A 25072-nucleotide genomic window follows, 5' to 3' on the forward strand; every position below is an offset into this window, starting at 1 on the left:
ATCGTGGCTCAGTTGAAATGAATCTGACTAGTATCCTTTAAGACCCAGGTTTGATCCCTGGTCTCCTTCAGCGGATTAAGGATCCACATTGCTCTAAACTCTGGTGTAGGTCGCAGATGCGGCTCGGATCATGCATTACTGTGGTTGTGGTGTAGGCTGGCAGCTGTAGCTCCGATTTGACCCCTAGCCTGGGAACTTCCATATGCCATGGGTGCAGCCCTAAAAAGACAAAAATAAAAATAAAATAAAAAACAAAAAGATACCTGCAATGTTATGTTCATTGTGGCACTATTCACAATAGCTAAGACATGGAAATAACCTGTGTCCATCAACAGATGAATGGATTAAGATGTAAAAAGAAAAACTAAGGCCAAAAAAAAAAAAAAAGAAAACTATAAGTCAATATCATTGGAGAATATAGACACAAAAATTCTCAACAGAATTTTAGCCAATCAAATCTAAGAACATGGAAATCCTGTGAAATCAGATTGTTATGATCATTATACAACTACAAATGTGATAAAAAAAATTCCAAGAACATATAAAAAAGATCATACACCATGACCAAGTGGGAATCACAGTAACATGGGATCTGAGCTGCATCTATGACATACACCACAGATATGGCCAGATCCTTAACCCACTGAGCAAGGCCAGGTATTGAACCTGCAACCTCATGGTTCCTAATTGGATTTGTTTCTGTTGCACCATGATGGGAACTCCCAAATCATTACATTTAGAAATGGAAAAACAATGTCCTTCTATATGGCACAGGGAACTATATCCCATCTCCTGGGGTAGACCATGATAGATAAGAATATTAAAAAGAATAAGATATATTTTAAAAAATATATGTATATTTATAACTGAGTCACTTTGTAGCAGAAATTGGCACAATGCTGTAAATCAACTATACTTAAATTTTAAAAATTTTTAATTATTTTGCTGCAAATAGTACAAGATCTAAATTTTTAAAATTTTCTTGTAAATTACTTTAGCAACATTTAGTGAATAATCATTTCCCTTATGATTTGTACCAATTTTATACTACATTATATAATACAGCCTTTGTCTCTTCTGAAATCTAGACCCATATGTAATATATCTTCTGTCATCTGCTCTTGAATGCCTCAGATTTCCTTTAAATAGATTCAGTGATGCTCACTGAAAACAGTGCACTCCTCCCCTATTATCCATCCAGTCACAAAAATAAGATACCCAAGAGTGATTCACTCCCTCTCTCTCTCTCTCTCATCTTCCACTTCCCCTCCCCTGAATTTTTCATTCATTCAGTAAATATTGACTGTCTACTAAGTACCAAGCATAATTATAGACTTTTGGAGTATGTCAATATTTAAAATATTTTAATACCAGACAAAATTTTCCTTGAAAAATACACATGCAGCCATATGTTCCTTGCATCGCTGTTCACAATAGCCAAGACATGAAAACTAACTAAATGCCCATCAACAGATGAATGGATTAAGAAGATGTGGTACATATATACAATGGAATACTACTCAACCATCAAAAAGAACAAAATAATGCCATTTGTAGCCATGGATGGGACTAGAGATTCTCACACTGAGCGAAGTCAGAAAGAAAGAGTCAAATACTATATGATGTCACTTTTATCTGGAACCTAATATATGGCACAAATGAACCTTTCCACAGAAAAGAAAATCATGGACATGGAGAACAAGGAAGAAGGGGAGGGAGTGGAAAGGATTGGGAGTCTGGGGTTAATAAATGGAAACTATTGTATTTGGAGTGGATAAGCAATGAAATCCTGCTGTATAGCCCTGAGAACTATATCTAGTCACTTATGATGGGGCATGATAATGTGAGAAAAAGAATGTGTCAACCTTGCTGTACAATAGAAAATTGACAGAACACTGTAAACCAGCTATGATGGAAAAAAAATCATCTAAAAATATTTTTTAAAATAATTTGTACTATTGTGAAGCTTACGTTTTAGTGGAGCTATTTAGATAATAAATAATGGGTAAAATAAATAGTGCCGGGGTCCAGCCCCAGCAGCCAGGAGAAGACGAACAGGAGGAGGGGCTACAAACAGGCGCGGAAAGAATTGGAGCCAATTCCCTCAGCAAGTGCTGCAGATGACCTGTTTATTGAAAGGAGAGCATCAGCTTTTATACATTTTACTCTTATGCATGATTATACAAACAACAATATATGTTAATTTATTATTCCAAACTATTCTTTTAGTCTTAGATTTTAAATAAAGATTACATACAAACTGTACTTTTATTCTTAAAAAATAAGTAAATAGCAAGCAGAATAATAGGTATCTAATTTTTACTTTAACAATGATTTGGCATAAGATGATAGATATTCTTGCCTAAGCTACCTATTGTGCTCCTCTAGCAGGCATGAACAGCCATTGATGGGGAGTGGGGTGTTCACACATGGCTTGCTTTCAAGGTCAAGCTGACCTCAGACCATTAGCAGGTTGTGCGAACATAAACTGTCTTAAATAAACCTTATCTATTATAAAAATCTTTATTAATTGTAAAATCTATATATCAAAAAAATCTTGCCAATTATAATAATAATTTCCACCTGCTGGGTTCCAACAGGTAGCATTTATTGTAGAAAAAAATATCTTGCCTTATAATATTCTCAATTGTTGGGCCAATGGGCAACACACAAACCACCCCCAATCTGTCTCCATGGGGGTGGACCAAAGTTCAACAAAGATCTCCAGCTTACGTGGCAATTCTACGTAATATTTACTATTGCTCCTCTGAAGGGAAACTTCCCATTCTTAGGAAAGTTCTTTATGCATGGTTCAATTGTTTTCAACCTATTTAACAAGGGCTTAGGTTATAGGTAGATAATGGCCCATACTTGGGTGGAAGATCAGGAATTTGAGAAGGTTCCCATATTATGAGCCAAGAATGACTCACAACACACATAAGCGTCAGACAGAAAAGAAGCACAAGAATAGAAGAGGAAATCATATTTCAGGAATTTTTACTAAACAGGATCAGCTGGGGGATTCTTCGAAACTGCTTTGCAGCTTCAGTTTCTTCAGCCTCTGCTGTAGCTTTGCTTACAGTTAGGCCTCATGCAGGATATTCTTCTTAGCCACTTTGTGGCTCCCAGTCTTTGAAACTGCTTTGCAGCTTCACTTTCTTTAGCCTCTGCTGTAGCTTTGCTTACAGTTAGGCCTCACACAGGATTATTCTTCTTAGCTACTTTGTGGCTCCCAGCAAAATAGCAATTTTCCAGGTGGATTGAAATTCCAGAATGGGCAGAGTGGGTGGGATTTCTAAGTAGGGTAGGTAGGGTAGGTATCATTGGGATGGTGTTGCTAAGCAAAGGTGTAGTATAGCTTCCTGATTTTTAATGTAGCTATGAGAAGATAAGGTCCTCCCAGACAGAGGCTACAGCCAGCACAAAGGCCTAAAGTGCCTGGTGTGTTCAAGAAACATCCAGAAGACCAGTGTGACTTTGTCAGGATAAAAAAGTGGGAGACTGGTAGAGGAAAATACAGTGAAGTAAAAGGAAGCCAAATCATGTGGGATTCTATAGACCATTGTAAATTGGTCTTTTACTTTGAAGAATGGGGGGGTGGGCATTGGACAGTTCAGCAAAGAGAGGTTACATGATATAATTTTTATTTAAACTGATTTTTATCTCTGGTTGTCCCTCTAAGAATAGTCTGGGGAAGGGTGATAAAGTGATCTCTGCAATGATAAGTTAGTAGTCTATTGCAGAAATCAAGGGAACAGAGAGATGGTGCCTTGGGTAGCAATGTACATGGTTTAAGATGTCAGTGGTAAGATTTTGAAGGGTTAATTAATAGAATGCTCCAACAGAGGGGATGCTGAATGTGAGAGAAGTGACTCCAAGTTTTTTTCACTTAAGCAAGTGGAAGAGGAATTTCTCATCACTTAAGGTGGAGGAACAGGTAACAGCAGGACACATTTAAAACACAGCACATCTAGAAGTTTATAGAATGCACAAGTGTAAAATATAAACAACTGTTCTCTTACTATGTCTCACAGTGTGTGAGTCTGTATTCTGCCTTTCAGCTTTATCTCTCCCTGCTGCAGGTCACCATGAGGGTTGTGGGGTACCCATGGGAACCATGTTTCATCATTCCTACCCATTTTTAGGTGGACTATCTCTGGGCAGTAGCTATTGAGTCAATCCCTAGCTCTTCTTCAGCAGTATTTGCTCTATATGTAGGTATAGACTCAGTGTGCCTATGGGAAGAGGATGAGGTCAGGGTATTCCAATGCTGCCACCTTGCCCTTCCCTCAGTCAGAGAATGCCTTTAGTTGTACTTGTCCTTTGGAATGAGAGATGGCGTATGATATAGATCTTGTTCATTTGTGGGCAAGGCTAATTTTTTATCAGTTTAAGACCCAAGAAAGAACGAGGGTATACATTTCTTGAGGTGGAGTCTAGGGAAAGAGACATGGATGGATTTTTCAAAGAGGGCACAGAGAATGCCCATGTAAAAGACTATTAGAGATTGTTCACTATGAAGGGATAAGATGACTTACTTCTGTGATGGAAATCAGCCTCTTCCCAGCTATCCTCATATTGCTTCATTAGTATCATGTACTAAGTCGTTCTTTATCGGTACTAAACAGTGACCATAGCAGCATAAGTAAAGTCTCGGCATAGACTTCACCACACAAATCTATGCTCACTATGGGTGACCAGGCTATCATCATGGCTAAATGCAAAAACTGCCAATGCAAAAGTAAAGCCTCAGGACATTCTGCAGTTTCGCACCTCACCATGCTCTTAGTAGACTCACTGTCCACTTTTTTGGAAGAATTAGAGAGTTGTCTTCATAGTAATGTAAATCTATGCTGAGTACTAATTTTCATTTCCCAATCATGTGGCTTCTGCTGACACTACTACATATGGACTTATACAGTACCTTTTCTGCTTTATCAGCTCCTATGGTCTCCAATGAAATATCAGCTCTTGATACATTTTTACAGAAGATGAAGTATGACCACCAGACTCACACCCAAAGAATTTACTGTATTTACTCATGCTCCATAACCAAGAAACAACTCACCAGTGTGGTGATGGGATGGCCTGGTGAATACTCAGCTTTTATATCAATTGGAAAGTGAATACTCTGCATGTTTACAATGTTGTTTATCTGATTCACTATATAACTTGAACCAGTAGCTAATATATATTGCCTCCTGTCCTATAGCCATCATGTATGAACCCAAGATGTAAACAGTCACTCTAAAAATAGGACCAAATCTTACTATGGAAATTTATGCTTCCTATTCCTATATACCTTGGTTTAATGGGTTCAGAGGTCCTAGTGCCCCATGGAAGAATGGTTCATAGAGAACACAGCTAAGACTGGCCTCTGACAACTTGTAGCTCCTCGTATAAGTGAAATTGTACCTGGAAAAGAGCTTTCCTTTGACAATTGCGGGAACTAGGTTAACAGTAAAAATGGAAATCCATAAACCATATATTGAAATATTTGACAGTTTTAAATCACAGTAACAAAATCTTGAGTACAGTGTATTCTATCCTTCTATGTTAATAAACATGTTTGCTCTTTGTCTCTAGTGTCTAATTATGAGTCTTTAGGACCTTTGTTCTGGTCAAACCAAATAGGTCCCTAGGGAGAAAAGTCCCTTGATACATTAACTCCTTCTAAACTCCAGTCTTTGCAGTATCACTTGGTCATTGTCCTCCAGAGCTGTTAATTAGCATTATTTCCACAATGGCAAGATTTTATGGCACTTTGTGTTAGGGAACTCAAGAAAATCTAAGACTCTATGAGGAGGCTTTTTCCTTTGTCCAGGTAAAATAGGAGAATGGGGATCAATTTAGTAATAAATAGAGTACCTCTAGGGTCAGACATAAACTGCTATGGACATGAGTCATATCTTCAAATGCATTAGTGTTATCCTTAAGCAGGGTAGCTAGCATCTGAGGTAACACTAGTAGTGGGGAATAAATGTGAAAGGAGTATTGACATGTTGGGGAAGGTAAAGTCACTTTGACTTTTAACTGGAATCACAGTGTTAAGGTAATGCAAAAGATATTAGGAAAAGACAAATGGTTTTATAAGGTTTGGGGTTTAATGTTCTGTTGCCAGGATGATGGTATGAACGATTCTCACCCTCTGTGTTTTGATTAAAAAGGTAAGAAAAATAGGTGGCACAAGAAAGTAAGAAAGTAAGGACTCTTGTAATCTCCATTAGTTTTTCAAAGAGATGGAGTATAAATCAGTTTTCTTCTCTGACAAGGAAAGTGAATTTATTAGGTACTTTCAAAATTTTCAAGATGAAAAAAGTCTGAATGGAAGATACCTGAATAGAAAAGATACACAAAAGCCTGAAAGAAAAGATATGCAAAAACCCAAAGCTGATTAAATTGTTTCCAAAGTAAATGTCATCTCAAAATAGTATGTGGAAAGTATACAGTAAAGTGAAAACTACCAGATCAGTTGGTCCTTCTGCTTTCTTAAGTGCTTTACAACTTTAGAATTTTGGTTGTTAATTTTGTCTCTAAACTATAAGTAGCATACAGATACTTTAGAGAAAGTTGATAATTGTGATTTTTTTTTTGCAAGGTGGGAGGTAGATGAGAAGGTTATCCTAAGAGAAAATATGAAAGGAATTGAGTTTTTGAGTGTTGAAAAACAGAAAGCTAAGGGGTGATATAGTTTGTTGAGTTTGTGTACATAAAATCTTAATTGAAAAAAATGTTGAAAATTATTTCTGTTGCATGTGGTTATAACAAGTAAAAGAAGTGGTCTTAAATTAGGAGAAGCAGTTGTGAAGAAGAATTTATGACATTTTTTAAAATAAAATGCAGGGCATTTTACCTGAGGGAAGTTATAGCCTCTCAATGTTTTTAGATTGAGAGGGAAATTTATATGAATTATGGTTTAGATTCTTAAGGCCAAGAGATGTCTATAGGCCTCTTTCAGCCTGATAATTCTATTATTTGGAACCCCAGCTACCAATATTTTTCTCATCTATGAATATAAAATATCTGGGAATCTGTTTCTGGAAATTGATTGATTCTATGTGGGTCAAGAGAAAGGTTTAGTCAAAATAAAAAGTGAAGAGGTAGTTCTTTTATTTTACATCATAAATAATTTGTTAACATAAATGGTTATCATTAATGCATTTGAGAAAAATAATACAACAACTTTCTCTATAAAAGGATACAGTTTCAGAATATCATCTATCAGTAGGTTGATTACAGGTATTTGGTGACTTCCGGGTGAACTGGGGGTCATATACTGGTGGGTCCATCTAGAATCTACAAATTTACACGTCAAGATCTGATTTTTTCTATATTCTGATATTCATATATTTCCTCTTCCTTTTAGTATATCTGTGGAAAATTTATCTTTGACTTCTTCTAACCTTTTTTTTCCCCCCAGTACTCATTCCAATGTAACTAAAGAACTGTCGATATTGTTCTGCTAGGTTCCATATTTATATTTCCTTCCCCTGTAAACTCATTTTCTTCAAAATTTCCCATATATTAGTGGAAGGTATTGGAGATCCAAAGGGAAAATTAATTTACAACTTGTAGTTGTTAATATGACATGTTTAACTGGTAAAGGTTTTTGAAGAAAGGCTTCCAAGAGACTAAGGACTTAAAAGATAGCTCAGACATAGTACTAAAACTTGTTCATGATTATAGAGTTTCTTAAGTGTAGGAAGTAATGACAATCTTATTCCATAAACTGTCTCTCAGTTTAAATAGGCCTTTTCTTTCTTCTTTGCCCTTATATACATATGGTCCTTAATTCTTCTTCATTTTTAGTTTTCATTTTGGCATAGTTTCTTTTTCCTTAATTCTTCTCCATTTTTATAATCTAGTCTCTATTTTTTTGGATCTTCAGAACTCTTCTCAGCTTTTTATGCATCCCACCAGTTATAAATCAGGCATATTTTAATGTCTTAAGCATCCAATTATATCCTCTTCTATATGTCTTGTTATATTATAAATACACAATCTGCTATATATGTTGAAATATGAATTGCAATCAGATTTTCCTATGTTGAAGGCTACCTTCATTGTGTTTAAATCAGAGTTTTTGTATCACTGACATCTTTAACCAACTTTCACAGAGGCAATATTTTTAGTGTCTCCCTCCCTCCCTCTTTATTTTATGTATGTGTTAGCAGTTGAGGTTACAAAAAAAGGATAAACACAATTCTTCTTGTCAATACATTTACTTATAAATTAACCATAAAGTTATGTGATCAGTGATGCTTTGGAGCATGAATAAAGTGCTATGAATAGGAAAATAAACAAAGAAAATATGAATCTGCTTAGACTGTGAAGAGGTGGTAGGAAAGGCAGTCTAACCATTATTGCATGTGTTTACTTTGAGGTGTGGGTTGTACTTCTTTTCCAAAGAAAAAGAAGGGCAGCTGGTGGAGATTGTGGAATGGTGGAAGGGGAATTAGGAAAGAAGAACAGGCATGCAGTGTGTGTCATTGTCAGATAATAATCAAGGGATGTCAGGTAATAGAGTACAAGAAAGGAAGTAGGAAAAATGAAAGAGGAAAGGGGATTTAAAAGAACCAGATACCAAAGGGCTTTGATTGCTGTTTTAGTACTTTGAAGGTTATCTGGAAGCAAGAAAAGGACCCATTAACACTATGATTGGGTCTGTTTTGAAAACTGCTGTATTTTGTTAGAACAGCCAAAAGTCTTGAAAGAGAGGATCATAATAGATTTTGTGGTAGATCTAGTAAAAACTGATGAAAATAAGGGCAGTGAGAAGAGAAAGGGATAGATACATGACAGATGCACTAAATCAAAAAAGAAATTGGGGAATTCTTGTCATGGCTCAGCGGTTGACAAAACCTGACTAGTATCTATGAGGATGCGGGTTTGATCCCTGGCCTCGCTAAGTGGGTTAAGGATACAGCGTTGCCATGAACTGTGATGTAGGTCACAGACACGGCTCAGATCCCATGTTGCTGTGTCTGTGGCAGAGGCCAGCAACTGTAGCTCTGATTGGACCCTGAGCTTGGGAACCTCCATATGCCGTGGGTGCTATCCTAAAAAGATAAAAGCTGAAAAAAAAAAGAAAGGAAGAAAGAAAAAGAAATTGGGACATATTTCACTAATTTAAAAGGTATTCAAGGGCGCTCCCATAGTGGCTTAGTAGGTTAAGACCCTAACTTGTATCCATGAGGATGTGGGTTTGATCCCTAGCCTTGCTTAGTGGGTTAAGGCTCTTCATTGCTGTGGCTGTGGTGCAGGCCAACAGCTGTAGCTAGGATTCAACCCCCAGCCTAGAAACTTCTCTATGCCACAGGTGCAGCTCTAAAAAGAAAAAAAAAAAAAAAAGTATTCCAAATTAAGTGATTGGCAGTGTTCAGTATTTAAAAATGTACATTGGTTCATTTTTATCAGATTTTTTGGTAATTAAATCATTGCAAATAAGATTAAATTAACTCATCCTATAAGATTCCTTTTACCCTCCCCAGAGAAAATCACTATACTGAAGTTGTTGGACAGCCTTCTTCTTTAAATGTTTATAGTTGTTTATTTGCATACTTGTTTGTTTAACAGTTTTTGTTTTTAATTCAAAAATTATATCACTTATGAATTATTTTGTAATTTGATAATTTAAATCATTATATTTTATTTTTTTCATAATGATAGATGTAAATCTGGTTTATTCCGTTTCCTTTACAAATAATTCATTATGTTTTGTTAATTTACAATAATTTACTAACATATGACCTCACTGAGGAGATTTATGTTATTTCCATTATCAAGGGCATCAAAGAGGAAGACAATTGTATTTGATGATAAATATTATCTCACATTCTCAGTTCTGTAAGATATCAATTTTCTCTATTTTATAGAGGGGAAAAGGGCTCAGAGATGAAATATATGTTGCCCAAATCACCAAATGATTAGGTAGAAGAATATGAAATATGCTTTTTCAGATACTGAAGCCTATACTCATTTTTTTTATTGCATGCAGCTTCTTTAAGAAATAATAAAGATAACTGTTATGAGATACTATAAGAGCTAAAATGGAGACAAATTCAAAGAAGGATGAAATCATACACAGGGTCTGTCTTTAATATGAAGTCCCAATTGAAGCCTAGGGTTCCTGTATCCACCTTGAGATTGATGATCTACCTCAATACACTTTGACTAGAATGAGCTTTTCACTGAAGACCTGTTATGTCCTCTAGCACTCTTCTAGGCACTGCACTGTGTATAAATAAATATGATGGGTCGAGTTGTCTCATGGTCCATGTGGGGAGTTAAAGTGAAACACTAGAAACAGGAAATTACTCAGGTTGGAGGAATCAAGAGTGATTTCATGAAGAAAGTAGAACTTAAAATCAGGAAACTTTATGGACACTTCTAAGTAATTATTTCATGCTGATCCCCTTCTGGTGTCTGAGGTCCCTCTGGAGAGAGACAGCTTGTGTACAACAAGGTAAACTGGCATTTTGTATCATGAGTGCATCCAAAAAGCCTTCTGTTCCAAATAACAGTACTTGTCCAAATAAGCAGAGTAAGAGCAAATGTTTTAGCAGACTACTAAGTTTCCCAGGACACTGAGGTACCTTAATTAGTGATAGAAAGTTGTCAAGGGTGACTAATCATGGCACCCAGGCAGCAGTAACCAGTATAACAATAAATGGTAATCAGCAGCTATAATAGGGGCTTATCTTTCCCCAACAATTTCTACTGTCACTCTGCCTTGTGTGCGTGTGTGTGTGTGTGTGTGTGTGTGTGTGTGTGTGTGTGTGTGTGTGTGTTTTCAGGCTGTGTCCTCAGGAAGTCATGAATAAAGGAAAAAATAAAGCAGGAAATCAGAGTTTGAATATATGTTCTAAAATGAGCTCTAACACTAAGTCCATTTATGGTTTTGGTCAGGTTTTTTAGTTTATTTGAGTATTGATTTCCTGATCTATAATGACTAATGATTTTCCTAAATAAGGGACATTAAATTTACCAGCAGATCCCAAAGTGGAACTCATTGATTTCACTTTCTTTGACTAGACTGAAGACTTCTTTTAGCCTTATTCCTACTTTGGGTTTCCCTCCAGACATAAATTTCACTTTGCTGAAATGTCCCCACCCTCTTGAACTTTCCTTCTTTTCTCACCAGGTGAGTGTCTAATACAAGCAAATACATTTGATCCTTGAAAAATTTAGGGATGTGGACAGCAGCTCCCTGGGCAGTGGAAAATACATGTATGACTTTTGTTCTTCCAGAATTTAATTTCTATTAGCCTATTGTTCTCTGGAAGGCTTATAGATAACAACTAGTGTATTTACACGTATTTTGTACATTAAAGGTATTATATACTATATTCATACAATAACGTAAGTGGGAGAAAAGAAAATGTTACTAAGAAATCATAAGGAAGAAAAAATACCTTTACAGTATTGTAAGTTTACACTATCTGTTTACAAGATAAATCACCTGCCAATGCCTATACTTATATGTCTAATAGGATAAAATGCACTGCAGATGTTACACATATTACTAACACTAGACATAAAACATGAAATGAAGAATGGAAGAAACTTGATATTTAGTTATAACAAATTATGTACTGATAATGAAGAAGCAGCAATATGGTTGCCTTATGGTAGCCTAGGGTAATCAATACAGTTACTTCATAGTAGCCATGCATATACACAATCAATGAATTATTATAAAATTTTATGCATATAGCATTAAAATCATAGTCATAAATTAGTATTGGAAACATTGCTACTTTTTTTATGTATGACCATATTTATCTGTGACCATAGGCTGATAATACAGTTTATTCAGTTGTGAGAGAGATAAAGATATACTGTATGATAAAGTAATTTTTGAAAACAAAATTATGAAAGAGTAAGAAAACTAATACCATATTAATTTTATATTAAATATTATGCACCTTATGCCTATAGGATATCCACTTCAGTACAAGTCTTAGTGTTCTACGCACACATTTTTGTATATGTTGAAAATAATACATTAAAAAAATCCACTGTAAATGGATTCACAAAGTTCAAACCCATGCTGTTCAAGGGTCACCTATACATTTTATTTACCCTTTTAGCAAATAATTATTTGCAATTGCAAAATGTAATACATTGGATTGAAGAAGACAGATGTGGTCTATGGTTTTCTAGGGCTTGCAACCTAGTTGGGAAGAAGAAATTAAACAAATAATAAATTGCATTTGTGATAAGTACTGCTAAGAATAAAACAGTGTTCTTTAAAAACAAATCAATTAAAATTATAGAAGATAGTTAAATTTTCCATCACTATGAAAATGTGAATTATATGTATCATAATTGTTTATAGAAAAATATTTTCTGATATAAAACTATGATGCTCCTCATTGATCAGTAGTGTTTGATTTTCTTTTTTTATGTATTTTTTATTACTCAATGAATTTATTACATTTATAGTTGTACAATGCTCATCACAATCCAATTTTTATAGGATTACCTTCTCCCCAGCTTAGCCAATGGCTGCATCCTATTCAACTTCTGTTTATTTTTTATTTTATTTTTTTGCTTTTTATGGCTGCACCCATGGCACATGGAGGTTCCCAGGCTAAGGGTCAAATCGGAGCTACAGCTGCTGGCCTATGCCACAGCCACAGCAATGCCATATCCAAGCTGCATCTGAGACCTACACCACAGCTCATAGCAATGCCACATCCTTAACCCACTGAGCCAGGCTAGGGATTCAATCAGCATCCTCATGGGTACTAGTTGTGTTCCTTTCCACTGAGCCACAAGGAGAACTCCTCATCTTCACTTTAAATAATACTTCCTTAGGGAGTCCTTCTCTGACACCCAGACTGGTTTATGTTTTCCTATCTTGCATCCTGTACCACTTGAAATTAATTTGTTGTTTCTATTTATGGTCAGACTTTAAGTGCCAAAGGACAAATTACTGTGTCTGCATCACTGTATCCTCAGGGCGGACATAAAATTTTGTGTAGCATTTGCCATATCATAGATATTTAACAAATGTTTATTTAATGGAAAAAAAAACCCACAATGGTGTTCTGTAATACTGGAAACCAGTATCATAACCCTATTTTTTTTTTCTTTTTTGACTGATACCATGGCATATGGAAGTTCCTGGTCCAGGGATCAAATCTGAGCCATAGCTTTGACCTACTTCATAGTTGTGGTAACACCGGATCTTCAACCCACTGTACAGGGCAGGGGATTGAACCTGTGCTGCCAGAGACAAGGCAGGATCCTTAACCAGCTGCAACACAGCAGAAACTCTTTACAACCCTATTTCCAACCATTTCCCCTTCCTAGACTTTCCATTCCCTTTTTTTAAAAAATAATTTTTATTACTCAATGAAATTATTATATTTATACTTATACAATGATCATCACAATCCAATTGTATAGGATTTCCATCCCACAACCCAGGCACATCCCCCCAACCCACGAACTGTCTCCTTTGGAAACCTTAAGATTTTCAAAGTCTGTGAGTCAGTATCTGTTCTGCAAAGAAGTTCATTCTATCCTTTTTTCAGATTCCACATGTCAGTGAAAGCATTTGATGTTGGTGTCTCATTATATGGCTGATTTCACTTAGCATGATAATTTCTAGGTCCATCCATGTTGCTAAAAATGCTGGTATTTCGTTCCTTTTAATGGCTGAGTAATATTCCATTGTGTATATGTACCACCTCTTCTTGATTCACTCCTCTGTCAATGGACATTTAGGTTGTTTCTGCGTCTTGGATACTGCAAATAGTGCTGAAATGAACATTGGAATACATGTGTCTTTGTGAGTTGTGGTTTTCTCTGGATAGATGCCCAGGAGTGGGATTGCTGGATCAAATGGTAGTTCTATGTTTAGTTTTCTGAGGAATCTCCATCCTGTTTTCCACAGTAGTTGAACCAATTTACATTCCCACCAACAGTGTACTAGTATTCCTTTTTCTCCACACCCGTTCCAGCACTTATTGTTTGTAGACTTTTGGATGATGGCCATTCTGGCTGGTGTAAGGTGGTAAGGACATTTTTCACAGAACAACAAAATATTTTAGTGTTTGTCTGGAAGCACAAAAGGCCCAGAATAGCCAGACATCCTGAAAATAAAAATGGAGCTGGAGGAATCAGGCTCCCTGACTTTAGACTGTACTACAAAGAAACAATCATCAAAACAATATGGTACTGGCACAAAGACAGAAATATAGATCAGTGGAACAGGATAGAAAGCCCAGAATTAAACCTAAGCATCTACAGTCAACTAATCTATAACAAAGGAGGAAAGAATATAGAATGGAGTGTTTGATTTTCTTATTCATTCACTGTTTCTCATGTTTTGAGTACTCTTAGGCCAAGTTAAATAAGGAGAAGAAAACATAACATTTACAAATATGACCACTTGATTAAGAGGTATTAGTTATTTTACTAATTAAAATTTCATAGATAAATAAACTGAAGCTCAAAGAGTTAAAGTAATTTGCACAAGATAAAGCTATAAATGGATGAACATTAATATAAATCTTGAAATGTAAATCCAAACCCATATTCCTTTTGATAAACTATGATGTATTTCTAACTAAGAGTTAATAATTACAAGCTAATGGAATAAGCCCTTTTCCTATTAGAGATTTGTACAATATGGTTTCCACTACAATATGCATTTCATTGTTTTAAGATTTTCAGGTCATGTACGAAGTGTTCCTAAAATTACCTGTGTTGAAAGATAAGATTTTTACTTTAATTTCTAGTCCTTCAGAAACTATTAGTTTTGTAAAATATGAAATCATAAACTTGGAGTCACTACATATCAAATTGCTAGAGAAGTTTTCAAATACTGAATCACAAACTCTGTTCCTAGTGTGATATAAATTGACCTGCCTCCTCTATGTGTGGGCCACTTTTTCTCTGCTTCAGGGAATCCAAATATGAATGAGTCAAAATCCCTGACTTCTTGAAGCTTAGAGTCTAGAGTTCCCATCGTGGTTCAGTGGTTAACGAATCCAACTAGGAACCATGCAGGTTCGATACCTGGCCTTGCTAAGTGGGTTAAGGATCCGGCATTGCCATGAGCTGCGGTGTGGGTTGCAGATGTGGCTCAGATCCCATGTTACTGTGGCTGTGGTGTAGGCCGGTGGCTACAGCTCCAATTAGGCCCCTAGCCTGGGAACCTCCATATGCCACAGGAGTGGCCCTAGAAAAGGCAAAAAGACACACACACACACACAAAAAGAAGCTTAGAGTCTACTTGGTGAGTTAGAACTGTCCTCAGTCCATTGCACTACACAAAAACAAAAAAAAGGTTAAAAAATGCTAATAATAGTAAAACAAAACTTTATAGATCTCCTAAACATGTAAGTGGTACCAGATAAGGTTTACATTCTTGGAAGAGATTGAAATACTAATTATTTCTCTGTGACTGGGGTCAGATTAGGGGAGATTTGAACTAAAAATTAAAAACTGGTGGTTGAAATTCTATTACTCTTGTTGACCAGCTTGTATCTCATGAGTTAGAGGGCATTAACCATGGGAGAAAGCAAAGGGTATTAAATATTAAAGGTAGAGACAATTTGGTGGTAAAAACATCTCCACGTGACAGCCACTCATTTCTCGGTATGAGCCCATTTTAGAGGCCATAAGCATGTTGGGTCAGTTTTAACACTATTGTGTAGTAGGCTTTCATACCTTTAACCACTCTTCTAGTTTATTAATGTAATTACCATCATTTACATTTTTTCCTATTGTCTTCCTTCTAGTAAAAATGGTAAGGAAGCCCATGGAAGGAGCAAATCAGTCTGTGGTGTCAGAGTTTGTGTTCCTGGGAATCACCAATTCATGGGAGATCCAACTTCTCCTCTTGGTGTTCTCTTCCATGTTTTACATGGCAAGCATGATGGGAAACTCCCTCATTATGCTCACTGTGACTTCTGACCCTCACTTACACTCCCCCATGTACTTTCTGTTGGCCAACCTCTCCTTCATTGACATGGGAGTTTCTTCTGTCACTTCTCCCAAGATGATTTATGACCTTTTCAGGAAATGTAAAGTCATCTCCTTCACTGGCTGCATTGCTCAAATCTTCTTCATCCATGTCATTGGTGGTGTGGAGATGGTGCTGCTTATAGCCATGGCCTTTGACAGATATGTTGCCATTTGTAAACCTCTCCATTATCTGACCATCATGAGCCCAAGATTATGTATCTCCTTTTTAGTGGCTGCCTGGATGACTGGCCTTATCCACTCCATGGTTCAACTGGCTTTTGTGGTAAACTTACCCTTCTGTGGGCCTAATGTGTTGGACAGCTTTTACTGTGACCTTCCTCAGTTCATCAAACTTGCCTGCATAGACGCAGATCAACTAGAGTTCATGGTCATGGCCAACAGTGGATTCATCTCTGTTGGCTCCTTCTTCATTCTGATCATTTCCTATATAGTCATCATTCTCACTGTTAAGAAACAGTCTTCACTGCGTTCATCCAAGGCTCTGTCCACACTGTCAGCTCACATCACTGTGGTCATCTTATTCTTTGGTCCTCTGATATTTGTCTATACATGGCCATCTCTCTCCACACCCCTGGATAAGTTTCTGGCCATCTTTGATGCAGTTCTCACTCCTTTCCTGAATTCTGTTATTTACACATTCAGGAATCAAGAAATGAAGGTGGCAATGAGGAGAGTATGCAGGCAGCTGATGAGTTATAGGAAGATCTCTTAAGTGATTCCTGTATTGTGAAGACACCTGCTGGTTACTGATGTTCATTACTGATGGTTAAACCTAGAAAAAAAAACTTTTCTTTTTGCACTTAAAAGAGTTATTATGCACGCTGATATCAAGTCTATTTTGTCTCATTTAGGAGGGAGAGCCATTAAACACTGAAAAGAAAAAAAAAGTAATGGAGCATGTAAAGTGAGCATAAGGCATAAAAAATTATCTTTGTTAGCTAAAGAATCCCTGATAACTAAGAATATTACACATGGTAAAGAATAATATTTACTTCTTTCAGTCATAAGCAGAACAAATACACCAGGATGAATTTGTCATGTCATTCCAACAGAGAAAACCGCATTTTAGTCTTCTGTCAATATAGTATTTGGTGTTAAAGTATTACTAAGTTTTAAATAATAAACAAATCAAAGTTGAGCTATGCAAATTTTACCAAAATATTAACATATATCAGTTTTTACTTTCATTCTCATTATTTAAATATTTATTACTTATATTTAGATATGAGTATATATGACCAAGGAAAACAGAAATTACTTCTTTTTTTTTTTTTTTGGTCCTTTTAGGGCCCCATTTGCGGCATATGCAAGTTCCCAGTCTATGGGTTGAATCAGAGTTGTAGCTGCCAGCTTACACATAGCCACAGCAACACCGGATCCTTAACCAACTAAGCAAGGCCAGGAATTGAACCCACATCCTCATGGATCCTAGTCAGGTTTACTACCACTGACCACTACGGAAACTCCCAGAATTTACTTCTTGAACCTTTACAGCTTTCAATCTCCACTAACTGTGTTTTGTCTTTTACTGTTTTCTTTCATATTTTGGGATAAGCAGATACTTTTATCTTAGGATAAATTTATTCTTTCTTCCCCTTGAAACAAGACCAGATCCTATTACCTTACATTGTTAATCTTTTTTGGTTGGGGGGGGTGCTATAATACTTTTAATACAGATTCAGTCATTCATTTTATGACATCAACTACAGTAACTAAATTTGTTTCATACACAGTGCTCTAAAAAAGAGAAAGAAAGAAAAAGAAAGAAAGAAAGAAAGAAAGAAAGAAAGAAAGAAAGAAAGAAAGAAAGAAAGAAAGAAAAGAAAGAAAGAAAAGGAAGAAAGAAAGAAAGAAAAGGAAGAAAGACAGACAATAATGAAAAACAGAGCATGACAGTTTACAGGGCAAAAAGTTTATTTTAATTGGGAGCTGTTCCAATAGGGGAGAAGAGATCTCAGTATAGAAGTGGAATGGGTTCTACTTCCAATGCAATTAGAAAAAGTGGGAATTTATAGCCAAAGTGCCACAGATTCTTCTGTGTATCAGGGTTGGGGGTGGTTGGGAGGATGAAATTGCTAAGAGGAGACACTAAAGGTACGGAGAATTCTTGCTGAATGGACCAAACAAGGTTCTTGTTAAGGGCAAGCCAGGGTGGTCAGACATCAAGAGTAGGGGGGTAGAAATTTTATTAGATACAAAGGCTGGGGAATTTCCTCTAAACTAATTTAGCAGGATTATTCCTATATCTGGCCTCTGCAAGCCCAGTGAGGATGAAGCTTAGTTGAGGCCTAGTGGAGAAGAGGGCTCAAAGGAGCGTGACTAATATTTGTTCAAGGACAGAGTCTTTGTCAACTTAAAGGTGGGCAATTGAGACTTGTCTGTCATAAATAATTGGTTATTGACTAACAAAGCTCAGGAACACTCAAAATATAACCCTCTACTGCCACAAACACCCTATTTACACTCACTTCAAGGTAGTAAACATTATTCCTAAGTAGCAATTAAGAAGGACATTTTCTAACATGATCCAAAGTTTATAGACACTCTGCACAGTTACAAGTGAAGCAACACACACGTTCCATGACCAGTGTTTCATGACTCATTCTTACTTAAAACTTATCCAGTAAATGTCCCCTAAGGATTTTGTTCACACTAAATCAAAGTTTTAAAACAACTAAAAATTTAGAAGTTATATTCTAGTCAGAACAGTCAGAATTATAATTCCAAATGATTAACAAATAACTTTATAGGCGTTCCCATTATGGTTCATGGGGTTAAGGGCCCAATATTGTCTCTCCGAGAATGCAGATTTGATCCCTGGATTTGATCAGTGGTTGAGTATTCAACATTGCCGTAAGCTATAGCATAGGTTCCAGATGTGGCTTGGATATGGTATTCTTGTGGCTATGGCATAGGCCCCAGATGTGGCTCTGATTTGACCCCTGGCCTGGGAAATTCCATATGCTACAGGTGTGACCATTAACAAAAGGAAAAAAAATAACTATGTTTTCCATAATTTTTCAACAATTAAAATTATAGTTGATTTACAATGTTCTGTCAGTTTCTACTATACAGCAAAGTGACCCAGTCATACATATATACGTACATTCTTTATCTTATCTTACCCAGTCATACATGTATATGTACATATTCTCCATCATGTTCCATCACACATGACTGGATACAGTATCCTGTCTACACAACATGATTTCATTGTGTATCCACTCGAAATGCAATAGTTTGCATCTACCAACCCCAAACTCCCAGTCCATCCCAACCTTTCCCCTTCCCCTCCCCCTCAGCCATCACCAGTCTATTCTCCATACCCATGAGTTTGTTTTTTTCTGTAGATAGGTTCATTTGTGCCATGTATTAGGTTCTAGATATATGATATACTGTATTTGTCATTGTAGTTTTGATTTGCATTTCTCTAGTAATTAGTGATGTTGAGCATCTTTTCATGTGTTTTCTGGCCATCTGTATGTCCTCTTTGGAGAAATATCTATTTAGATACTCCGCCCCCTTTTCTTTTGGTCTTTTTAGGGCTGCTCCCATGGCATATAAAAGTCCCAGGCTGGTGGTCTAATTGGAACTGCAGCTACTGGCCTACACCACAGCCACAGCAATGCCAGATCCTTAACCCACTGAGCAGGGCCAGAGATCAAACCAGTGTACTCATGGATACTAGATGGGTTCATTTCCACTGAGATGCAACTGGAACTCCCTTCTGCCCAATTTTTGATTGGGCTGTTAGTGTCTGTTTATTTGTTTGTTCATATTGAGCTGCATAAGGTGTTGGTATATTTTGGAGATTAATCCCTACTCAGTCATTTGTTTTGCAAATATTTTCTCCCATTCTGTGGGTTTTCTTTTCATTTTGTTTATGGTTTCCTTTGCTGTGCAAAAACTTTTAAGTTTAATTAGCTTCCATTTGTTTATTTTTGTTTTTATTACCATTTCTCTAGGAAGCTGATCTGAGAAGATAGTGTGGTGGTTTATTCCAGGGAGTGTTCAGCCTTTGTTTTCCTCTAGGAGTTTTATAGTATCTGGCATTATGTTTGGGTCCTTAATCCATCTTTAGTTTATTTTTTTGTATGGCATTAGAGAATGTTCTAATTTCTTTCTTTTACATGTAGCTCTCCAGTTTTCCCAGAAGCGCTTACTGAAGAGACTGTTTTTCCTCCATTTGTATTCTTGTTTCCTTTTTCATAAATTAACTGACTGTAAGTGCATGTGTTTTTTTCTGGGCTTTCTATCCTGTTCCACTGATCTATATTTCTGCTTTTCCACAAGTACCCTACTGTTTTGATGACTGTAGATTTGTAGTATAATCTGAAGTCAGGGAGCCTGATTCCTCTAGCTGTTTTTTTCTCTCAGGATTTCTTTGGATATTTAGGTTTTTTGTGTTTCCATACATATTTTAAAATATTTTGTTTTAGTTCTGTGAAGAATGTCAATGGTAATTTGATAGTGATTACATTGAATCTGTAGGTTGCCATGGGTAGTATAGTCATTTTTGACAAAATTGATACTAACAATTCAAGAACATGGTATATCTTTCCATCTGTTTGTGTCATTTTTGATTCCTTTGATTAGCATCTTATAATTTTCAAATACAGGTCTTCTTTCCCTTTAGGTAGCTTTATCCCTAGGTATTTTGTTTTTTGATGTGATGGTAAATAGGATTGTTTCCTCAAATTCTCTTTCTGATCATTCATTGTTAGTGGATAGAAATTTTTGTATTAATTTTCTATTCTACAACTTTGCTGAATTCATTGCTGTGCTCTAGTAGTTTTCTGATAGCCTCTTTAGGATTTTGTGTGTATAGTATCATGTTATTTGCAAACTGCAACCATTTTACTCCTTTTAAAATTTTGATTTTTTTAATATCCTTTTCTTCTCTGATCACCATAGCTAGGACATCCAAAACTGTGTTGAGTAAAAGTAATGAGTGTGGACATCTTTGTCTTGTACTTAATCTTGTTTCTGAAATGCTTTCTGCTGTTCACTGTTGAAAATGATGTTAGCTGTGGGTATATCCTACATGGCCTTTACTATGTTGAAGTAAGTTTCCTCTGTTCCCACTTTCTGTAGGTATTTTTTTTTTTTGGTCTTTCTGCCATTTCTTGGGCCGCTTCTGCGGCATATGGAGGTTCCCAGGCTAGGGGTCGAATTGGAGCTGTAGCCACCAGCCTACGCCAGAGCCACAGCAATGTGGGATCCAATTTGCATCTGCAACCTACACCACAGCTCACGGCAATGCTGGATCCTTAACCCAATGAGCAAGGCCAGGGATCGAACCTGCAACCTCATGGTTCTTAGTTGGGTTCATTAACCACTGAGCCATGACGGGAACTCCTCTGTAGGGTTTTTATCAGAAATGAGTATTGGTCAGACAATGAGAGATAAACATCATATGCTATCACTTACATATGGAGTCATTAAAAAGGACGCAGAACCGAAATAGACTCCCAGAATTTGAAAAGCTTATGATTACCAAGGGATAAGTTTGAGGGAGAGAAATGGCCTGGGGGTTTGGGATGGAAGTGTTCTAAAATTAGGTTCCAATGATGGTTGTACAACTAATAAAGTTCATTGAATTTAAAAAAATAAAAATACAGATGGCCAACAAGCACTTGAAAAAATGCTCAACATCATTGATTAGTAGACAAAGGCAAATAAAAACTACCATGAAATAACACCTCACACCAGTCAGAATGGCCATCATAAATAAGTCCACAAATAACAAATGCTGGAGAAGGTGTGGAGAAAGGGAACCTTCCGGCACTATTGGTGGGAATGGAAGCTGGTAAAACCACTATGGAAATCAGTATGGAGGTACCTTAGAAAATTATACATAGAACTACCATATGACCTAGCAGTCCCACTCTTGTGCATATATTCGGACAAAACAGTCCTTGAAAAAGACACATGTGCCTATATGTTCATTGCAGCTCTATTCACAATGGCCAAGACATGGAAACAACCCAAATATCCATCAACAGATGATTGGATTAGGAAGATGTGGTGTTGGTGGGATTGTAAATTGGTGCAACCACTGCAGAAAACAGTATGGAGATTCCTCAGAAAACTAAAAATAGAACTACCATTTGATCCAGCAATCCCACTTTTGGGCATTTATCCAGAGAAAACCACAACTCACAAAGACACATGTACTCCAATGTTCATTGCAGCACTATTTACAATAGCCAAGACATGGAAACAACCTAAATGTCCATCAACAGAGGAGTGCATCAAGAAGAGGTGGTACATATACACAATGGAATATTACTCAGCCATTAAAAGGAATGAAATACCAGCATTTTTAGCAACATGGATGGACCTAGAAATTATCATGCTAAGTGAATTCAGGCATGTAATGAGACACCAACATCCAATGCTTTCACTGACATGTGGAATCTGAAAAAAGGACAGACTGAACTTCTTTGCAGAACAGATGCTGACTCACAGACATTGAAAAACTTATGGTCTCTGGAGGAGACAGTTTGGGGGGTGGGGGGATGTGCTTGGGCTGTGGGATGGAAATCCTGTGAAATCAGATTATTATGATCATTATAAAAAGGCAGATGTGATAAATTCATTTGAGTAATAAAAAAATAAAAATAAATTTCTATGAAACTGTATTAGTCTCTTAGAAGTTGGTTAAAAAAAAAAGGAAGATGTGGTATATACACACAATGGAATACTACTCAGCCATAAAAAAGAACAAAATAATGCCATTTGCAGCAACATGGTTGGAACTAGAGACTCTCATCCTTACTGAAGTTAGAAAGAGAAAGACAAATACAATATGATATCACTTATATCTGGAATCAAATATAGGGCACAAAGGAACCTTTCCACAGAAAAGAAAATCACGAACTTGGAGAATAGACTGTGGTTGCCAAGGGGGAGGGGAGGGAGTGGAATGGATTGGCAGTTTGGGTTTAATAGATGCAGACTATTGCCTTTGGGATGGTTTAGCAATGAGATCCTGCTGTGTAGCACTAGGAACTATGTCTAGTCACTTAAGATGGAGCATGATAATGTGAGAAAACAGAATGTATACATGTATGTGTATCTGGGTCACCATGCTGTACAGTAGGAAAAAAAATAATGTATTGGGGAAATAAAAGTAAATAAATAAACCCACAGCATATGGAAGTTTCTGGGCCAAGGAATGTCTCCCAACTGCAGCTGAAACCTATGCTGCAACTGCAGCTGCACCAGGTCAGGGACTAAACCTGCACCTCCACAGTGACTGCAGTCAGATTCTTTGTTTGATTGGTTTTCTTTGTTGTTGACTTTGTTTTCTTTTTTAATTTTTGATTTTGGTTGACTTACAATGTTATGTCAAGTTCTGCTGTACAGCAAAGTGACCCATTCATACATACATTTTTTTCTCATATTATCCTCCATTGTGTTCCATCACAAGTGATTAGATATATAGTTCTCTTTGCTCTTCAGCAGGATCTCATTGCCCCTCCACTTCAAATGGGACAGTTTTCATCTACTAAACACAGACTCCCAATCTATCCAACTCCCTCACCCTCCACCCTGGCAAACATGAGTCGTTCCTACATGTCTGACCTTTTCTGTTTTGTAGTTAGATATTTGTGCCACATTTTAGACTCCACATAAAGTGATACCATATGGTATCTCTCTTCCAGACTTACTTCATTCAGTATGAGAGTCTCTAGTTCCATCCATGTAGCTGCAAATGGCATTATTTTTTCATTTACTATGGCTGAGTAGTATCCCATTGTATATATATATCCCATCTTCCTAATATATTCATCATAAATTGGCATTTAGATTGTTTCCATATCTTGACTACTGTGAATAATACTGTTATGAACATAGAAGTGCATGTTTATTTTTTTGTTGTTGTTTTTGTTTGTTTGTTTTTATTTTTAAAATTTTTTTATTTATTTTATTTAATTTTCCCACAGTACAGCAAGGGCATCAAGTTATCCTTACATGTATACATTTTTTCCCCACCCTTTGTTCTGCTGCAATATGAATATCTAGACATAGTTCTCAATGCTACTCAGCAGGATCTCCTTGTAAATTTATTCTAAGTTGTATCTGATAACCCCAAGCTCTTGATCCCTCCCACTCCCTCCCTCTCCCGTCGGGCAGCCACAAGTCTATTTTCCAAGTCCATGATTTTCTTTTCTGAGGAGATGTTCATTTGTGCTGGATATTAGATTCCAGTTATAAGTGATATCATATGGTATTTGTCTTTGTCTTTCTGGCTCATTTCACTCAGTATGAGAGTCTCTAGTTCCATCCATGTTGCTGCAAATGGCGTTATGTCATTCCTTTTTATGGCTGAGTAGTATTCCATTGTGTATATATACCACATCTTCCGAATCCAATCCTCTGTTGATGAACATTTGGGGTGTTTCCATGTCCTGGCTATTGTGAATAGGGCTGCAACGAACATGCGGGTGCATGTGTCTCTTTTAAGTAGAGTTTTGTCTGGATATATGCCCAAGAGTGGGATTGCGGGATCATATGGAAGTTCTATGTATAGGTTTCTAAGGTATCTCCAAACTGTTCTCCATAGTGGCTGTACCAGTTTACATTCCCACCAACAATGCAGGAGGGTTCCCTTTTCTCCACACCCCCTCCAGCACTTGTTATTTGTGGACTTATGAATGATGGCCATTCTGACTGGTGTGAGGTGGTATCTCATGGTTGTTTTGATTAGCATTTCTCTTATAATCAGCGGTGCTGAGCATTTTCTCATGTGTTTGCTGACCATCTGTATATCTTCCTTGGAGAAATGTCTGTTCAGGTTCTTTGCCCATTTTTCCATTGATTGATTGGCTTTTTTGCTGTTGGGTATTTGATTTTGTGAGGTGCAATTTTAAAAGGTATTGTATTTTGCATTCCTTTTCTAATATTTCATTGCTGGTATACAGAAATGCAACTGACTTCTGTACATTAATCTTATATCCTGCTACTTTGCTGAATTTATTAATCAGTTCAAGTAGTTTTTGGGTTGAGTCCTTAGGGTTTTCTATGTATAGTGTCATGTCGTCTGCATACAGTGACAGTT

The 25072-nt window shown here is 36.7% G+C and overlaps 2 protein-coding genes across 4 annotated transcripts in view; both read left to right on the top strand.

Annotated features, from left to right (window-relative positions):
* The window catches only part of LOC146401759 (olfactory receptor 4F3/4F16/4F29-like), a 128043-nt gene that overhangs the window by 84576 nt on the left and 18395 nt on the right, over positions 1–25072 (top strand). The window lies entirely within an intron of this gene.
* LOC100512477 (olfactory receptor 4F3/4F16/4F29-like) lies at positions 15764–16717 on the top strand. Its single transcript, XM_003128595.2, has one exon. It carries the CDS (start codon positions 15764–15766, stop codon positions 16715–16717), a length of 954 nt encoding a protein of 317 aa, XP_003128643.2.

This window comes from Sus scrofa, chromosome 7 (assembly GCF_054392235.1).
Source record: "Sus scrofa isolate SSC_HxYL_T2T_F1_AM1 chromosome 7, Sscrofa_HxYL_maternal_Yorkshire_Landrace_v2.0, whole genome shotgun sequence".
NCBI classification, from domain to species: Eukaryota; Metazoa; Chordata; class Mammalia; order Artiodactyla; family Suidae; genus Sus; species Sus scrofa.